The sequence below is a fragment of the Euphorbia lathyris genome, chromosome 4 (genome assembly GCF_963576675.1).
Source record: "Euphorbia lathyris chromosome 4, ddEupLath1.1, whole genome shotgun sequence".
NCBI lineage: Eukaryota > Viridiplantae > Streptophyta > Magnoliopsida > Malpighiales > Euphorbiaceae > Euphorbia > Euphorbia lathyris.
Genome location: NC_088913.1, coordinates 15,714,339 through 15,721,529, shown reverse-complemented (window position 1 = coordinate 15,721,529; position 7,191 = coordinate 15,714,339). Strand labels below are relative to the sequence as shown.

The 7,191-nt window shown below is 33.6% G+C and overlaps 1 protein-coding gene across 1 annotated transcript; it reads right to left on the bottom strand.

Annotated features, from left to right (window-relative positions):
• Positions 1-690: 690 nt before the first annotated feature.
• LOC136228045 (probable prolyl 4-hydroxylase 9) lies at positions 691-4,257 on the bottom strand. The gene is made up of 8 exons (XM_066016872.1): positions 3,909-4,257; positions 3,692-3,805; positions 2,331-2,488; positions 2,121-2,223; positions 1,749-1,844; positions 1,373-1,438; positions 1,169-1,288; positions 691-924 (listed from the first exon to the last, which is right to left on the bottom strand). Exons 1-8 carry the CDS (start codon positions 4,017-4,019, stop codon positions 838-840), a joined length of 855 nt encoding a protein of 284 aa, XP_065872944.1. The 5' UTR covers positions 4,020-4,257; the 3' UTR covers positions 691-837.
• Between the last annotated feature and the right edge of the window lie 2,934 nt (positions 4,258-7,191).

Genomic DNA, 7,191 nt, shown 5'->3' with positions numbered 1-7,191 from the left:
CTCTTATTTATTGATTCTAATATTTATTTATATTATAATAAGTCCATTTTTCTAATTAATTTCCGTAAACCCGCGTTTTATAACAGAAAAAAAAGATGACTTAATGTGTACTGATCATATAAAATGACATGTAATATGAAACAAAAAAGAATCTCTAGAAAGACATATAATATGAAACGGAGATAGTATACAATAAAAATAAAATTGATTTTTTAAATAATTTTAGGGATAAATTTGACTTTTCTCTTTTATTTTTATTTTTTTGAAATATGCTCTTTTATTTTAAACAACTTAAAAAATTTGAGATTTTTTTTATAAGTTGATAAGTCTAATTAAGACTACTATTTACTATTTCTTGTCTAGTTTATTCTATCAAGTTTTAGGTTGAATATATATTTATTAAAAAAAAGTTTACTGTATCAATTTATCAGGAATGTTCAATCTAATATTTAACTAAATTTACTACATATATTTATTTAAAAAAATATTATTTCATTGAGATCAATTTATACGTTTCATAATTAATTCTGTGCTCCCACTTCATAGCCAAATCGATATATATTCCTCATATGTTTTCAATAAACCAAATATGAAATATAATCCTATTTATGATAAATTTGTTTATTTGTATTGAAATTGCAAAAAAAAAAAAAAAAAAATCACAATTAGGCAATTAAAACAATATCCTGCTTGAGAAAATTTTTTATATTGACATTTTTCTACTATTTCAAAAATTCAATGGTAAAATTATTTAAAAGTATTAACCTATACACATAATTCTTGCAGTCCTGTACTTAAATGTTAGAACTGAATCAGTTTTCCGGACAGCATCTAAGCTTAATCTGTCTGAACTTGATCTCTAATCCACTTAGTTGCTACCCATTTCTGACCTACCGCCACCGGACAGCTTCCGTGAAGAGACATCTGCCCGAGAAAATCACAAATGAATGAGAAAGCAATGTATTTATGTCTATGAACAACAATAAGAACATTCACAACTCGGACGCGGCGGTTAATGGCTAATGCAATCATTCACATTCGATAATGTTCCATTGTGATGACCGGATTGGAAGTTCTTCGCTCTTATGCTTAATGCAATCATTTGACAAGAAAAAAGGGATATATATATGAGTAGAAACCATCAATGGACAAGAAGAGAGAGACTTACAGGATCGATTGTGCCGTTCAGAAACAGAGAGTAAAACAGAATCCCATCACCTTGCCGAGGTTTCACTTTTAAACCAATGCATTTTTTGTAATCATAGCCTGAACTTGTTTCTGCACCATTCTATAATTAAAGGAGGGAAGTAATCAGTAGCGAAAACGAATGACTAAAACGCTAACGAGGAAAACGAACAATGCCCTCGCATACCTCAAAAGGGAACATGGTTTCTCCACCTTCTTCTACATCAGATAAATACAACAAGAAAGAAGCAACCTGCGATTTCGTATTGAGATGACTTCTTTCTTCAAAAACGAAACGAATGGAAAAGCAACATTCGAGATTCTAGATGTCATTGCATTTGCTCCGAAATAATTTTCGTCGACTCAATCAAGCTAAAATACATCATTTGCTCCGGAACATGACTATGGCATTGAGTTCATGTTCATCTCCATATATAAGACCCCACATCAAATTTTGCAGCTATACTCTTCTAACCGATACTACTGACAGTTTAAAAAGGCGATACTCCAAAGCACTGTGTACTTATAAGAGGATAAAGAAGGTACCAGGTTAAATCACATACCCTTTGACTCGTCTGTGGACCGTACTCTGCTGGGTTGAATGCATCATAATGTGAATCATATTTCTGACCTATTTCATAGCGTAATACATTGAACGCCTGCAATAGCGTTATTTCGATAATTAAGTCCAAGAGAACATAATATACTTTAAAAATGTAATATTAAATTGCAGAGGATGTATGATACTTGTTGACAATTGTGATTTCGAAACAAGTTATGGAAACCATATGATAGAAACACTGACATTGCACAGATTCATGCATTCACAAGCATTACAAAATGCATTCAAATTTCGTTCTCCTTCCTCCGAGGGCATGAAAACTAAAACATGAATCTATAACACATAGCAATGGAACTATAATAGCATAAAGTACCTCCCCGTGGTCCCTTGGAATCATTGTAGCTCTTGCAATTTTCTGCTCGACAAAGTCCAAGACTCCTGTTTCATCTTCTGATGCACTAATAAACGTACCTGAACTGTTGCCATGAGTTACAGAGAAGAACATGAGACACCCTCGGACGTGAGTAGTTACAAGGTCCAAAGACTTGGCACAAAATTATGAAATGCCGATGAATTTAGATACCTTGTTCGTGTTCCCTTAGTACTCTCATCAGTTTCCCCTTTTCGCAAAGCCAGGCTAGATGGTTTAAGACGAGATTTCGCCATTTCAATCACCCTTGTGCATTGTTCTGGAGTTGCAAATTTCGGAAAATAAACAGCTCTAGGTTTCCAGCTTAAAACCTGCAAACCAGAATAAGAAGTTCAATCCATTGTAATAAAACACACAGAAAACTTCTGCAAGCCGAAAATGATCTCAAGCGAACCATTTAGTCATTTTGTTTAACTGTAGACAGTAGATACTGATTTTTAGTGCACGAGTGAGATTCCCATTAGCATTTTGATGAGTTAATTACAACTAAATCGACTAGTTTAAACATTTCCTTAATGAGAATATAGCTTCGACTTCAACTATGCATTGCTTTTCCACTATTTTCATTACATCTTCATTGTTACCATTTTCTGATCACACAACCAGAAGATGAAACACTAAATAATTGGAATTAAGCATAAAAAAAAAAGTTTAACTTCCCTTTTCAAGCTAGTCCATATAATTTTCTCATTTTCAACGGAAAGGAATGGCTACAACAAAATACTTTCAGTACTGGTTATTATGTTTCCAAAGAGCAAATGAAGCCAAAAGCATATTTTCAACTTTTGTTCCGAATTAGTGCGAGTTTGGTTATCCTTTTTTTTGTTTTACTCCTAAAGTGTTTAGTTAGGATTGAAAAACAGTTAGTAATAGCTATTTTGGAAAGAAAACCACCTAACATCTATCAGCTACTGGCAACAATAGAATAACACCGAAATTCGATGATGCTAATGTATCCAGAGCATAGACTTGCTTTGAGCACTCTAATTTCTTCAAACATGACCCGGCCAGTTAAGATTAGGAGTGCATCGCCATCAAGTTAACAGGGACAGTCGGGGACATTCATATTTCATAGTCAGATGTGAAATTCTTGGATTTATAAAAGACAACCAACTGCGAAAGCATTCGTCAAGAATATCTTCATTAATCAACGAAAGCAAGGAACTTGCTGGTGATAAGCTCCTGGTCTTAACTGGCTAGATCGTGCATCCGGCATTGTCCCGTTGAAATGGGATAACATGGCAAACAGTAACAACAACACTTGAACTGAACAAGCTCTCTCTTACTCTGCTTGCTCTCTCTCTCTCACACACAAAGCATAACCTGAATCCTTCAGTCAACTGAACAATTGATCTAAACATAATTACATAAACCCTCCAAGTTAACACTAACTAACCATAGCCAAATTCAATAAAATAATTAAAAAAACATTTTCAACTTCAAAATTCAAATCTAACTAATCCAACACAACCACATTCATTCACAGCAAAGCAAGTTCCAATGCTCGAAATCACCTGAAACGGAATGGATTCGACGGAAGATTCTCCAGTAACACCATGAGGCATCCCTTCAAGCTCTCCATCTATAATCTCAAGCATTCTCAACCGAGGTCTAATAACAGGCACATCCTGCACATAGCAAAACAAAACAAAACCAAACCGAATCGCATTTCAAATTTTCAACCAAAGCAAATACAAAGGAAGTATCAGCAGAAACAGATAAGAAGCGTACACGAGAGAGAAAAGCGGAAGCATAGAAGCCGGCGACGAAGAAAACGGAGCAAAGAAGAAGAATAGCAGGTAACCCTAGGTTTGTCTTTGACCGCTTCGTCTTGGGTTTCATCTATAGTGACTAATTGCGAGTTCGGTTCTTCAACTATGGCGGATCTTGAAGAAGAAAAAAAGGAGTAGAGGTTTGAGAGCAGGAATCGGAGTTGAGGGATAAGAAAAGTGTTAGGTGGTGGAGGAAATGGAAGAACGCGTTAATGGCGGGAGAGGTTTTTCTATTCTCGTGCTGTTTTTTCTTTGCTTTCAAGTCAATGACAATGGCTTGCCTGAAGTCGCCATGTTTTTGCTGTCTGCGTCACCAGCTGAGAATAATGGCACTTTTTGGCTTTGAATTGCACATTAAACGACACGCCGTTGCACGATCAAGATTTTATTTTATTATTCTTATTTATTTGCAAAATCAACTTTTTAATTATAACCATCTGAATTTTTTTTTTAAATTACTAAAAAAAAACATCTTGAGATCTATGAGTTTTAAAAAAAAAAAAAAATCTTTTGGTTACTTGTCAGATACTTATGTAGAATTTATTATTATTATTATTTTATTTTTTTTTTTTTTGCATTTAGTAGAAATTGGATTTCGAAACCTCTAATTTAAGGGATAAATTACACCGATGGCCATTGAACTTTACTTATTTTAATATTGTGTGAACTTCAATTCTTAATAGTACCGTCACTGAACTTTATTCTTTTTAATACCGATTGTCATTGAACTTTAACTAATTCCTCAAAATGACCGGTAACGACCTCAAAATGAAAATATTCAAGAATTAAAGTTGTTTAAAACGACATTTACCATGAAACCATGTTTTTTATTTTCCAAAATCACATTTTTTGGAGTTTTCTCTCTCTACAAATTCGCTCTCTCTCCTGACCAAAAAACACATAAATGACCTCAAAACGAAAATTTTCAAGAATTAAAGTTTCTTAGAATATCATTAACTCTTCGAATTTTTATTTTGAGACCGTCAACAGTCGTTTTGAGACGTTGAGTGGCCACCGATATTAAAAAGTGTAATGTTCAATGGTCATATTGTTAAGAATTGAAGTTCAGTGGTCATGGATGTAATTTACTCCTAATTTAAACAATTGAAGACACTTAACCACTCAAATCAATATTAATTAATGATATTTATGAGTTTTATATATTAACCTTTTTATTAATTATATGAGTAACTTTTTGTTTAAAAAAAAAAGGTGTCTATATTAAAAAAAATGAAATGAGGTGTGTATATTAAATTTAGTGATTATGGTCCTGTTTGGTAAAGAGCGTTTTGAGATAAAAAGAGCGGTTTTGACCAATTTCAGAGGTTCGACCACTGAAACCGCTGATTGGAGTGTTTGGTGGAGAGAGGTTTGGGAGAGAGTTTTGGGATGAAAACGCTAATTTAGAAAAAGCTCTTAAAAGGAGCTTTTTCAATTAGCGTTTTGGAATATTAAAATTAATGGATTTCTTTAACCCTAATAGATAGACTCCCTCTTCTCCTACGCCAAAATTAATGTCCTTATTCGTCTTTTTGCACAAACCGCTATTATCAATCAGCTAATTTTTACCAAACATGTCTACAAAAACAGCTAGTCAAATCAGCTAACAGCTAACAGCTAATGTAATCAGCTAACAGTTAACAGCTAATAGCTAATTCCCAAATAGAGCCTATAGTTTACTTTGTGTTCATATGAATATGAATTGCATTAAAATATTTCATCAGAAAGAATATTGAGTCTTCTAAGGTACATTGAGTCTTTGATATTTCATTTTAACACATTTTGATTTTTGATTTTTGATTTTATTATATTAAGTCTCAAATTACTAGAAAATTCAGGTTTTTACATAAAACTCTATTAATATGGCATTATTTATTTCACTCGTAGTTAAAATTTATATTTTTAGTAGTATGAAAGTAATTTTACGTGTCATATAGTTGTAGAAAAACTGTCACATTTTTATTTTGAACTGTATATAATTTTAGACAAAAACGAACTAAACAGCACTCTATCAATTAAGTTTTATAATGAATTTAAGAATAAACCAAAATTTGGCAGTGAAACTCACAGTTCTTTTTTGCCATATTTTTTCATTATAAAAAAAATGCATTACTACATTATTAAGATTTTTGAGAAATGGAAAGCAACTAAAAATAAATTTAAAATTGTTGTAAATGTGTGTATCTCATTACTTATGGGTGTAACATATGTATAGATATAACAGGGGTATAATGGTCATCCATTACATTATTTATAACACTCCCCTTTGGATGTCCATTATACAAAAATAAGTAAATGCGCTTGGGGATGCTGCCTCATTAAAAACCTTACCAGGAAAACCCAGTGGGAAAAACCATGGTCAAGGAAAAGAGTGCAGCACGCATTTACTCCCCCTCATGAATAATACATAGTTAAAAATCTTTACAACGACGCAATCCAATGCGATAAACTAACTTCTTGAAAGTAGCAGTTGGAAGCGCCTTGGTGAATAAATCCGCCAAATTGTCACTTGAACGAATCTGTTGAACTTTCACATTACCATTCTTTTGTAGATCATGGGTGAAGAAGAATTTTGGTAAGATATGCTTCGTTCTATCTCCTTTAATGTATCCTTCCTTCAGTTGTGCAATACATGCAACATTATCTTCATACAAAACTGTTGGAGCTTCTTTTCCGGTAGATAGACCACAATCTTCTCGAATATGTTGAGTTACAGACCGTAACCATACACATTCACGACTAGCTTCATGAATAGCTAAAATTTCTGAATGATTAGAAGAAGTAGCTGCTATGGTTTGCTTCATAGAACGCCAAGAAATTGCAGTATCACCACATGTAAACACATATCCCGTTTGTGATCGAGCAGTATGAGGATCAGACAAATATCCTGCATCAGCAAAACCAATCAAGTCCTCTTTGGACTGGTTAGAAAAGAATAAGCCCATATCTTTCGTACCTTGAAGGTAACAGAATCCATGTTTAATCCCATTCCAGTGCCTTCGGGTTGGACATGAGCTAAACCTTGCTAACAAATTCACAGAAAATGATATGTCGGGTCTTGTATGACTAGCAAGGTACATCAATGCCCCAATTGCACTTAAGTATGGTACTTCTGGACCAAGAACTTCTTCATTGCTTTCCCGAGGACGGAATGGGTCCTTATCCACATCAAGTGATCTTACAACCATTGGGCTACTCAACGGGTGTGCTTGATCAAAATAGAATCTCTTAAGCACCTTTTC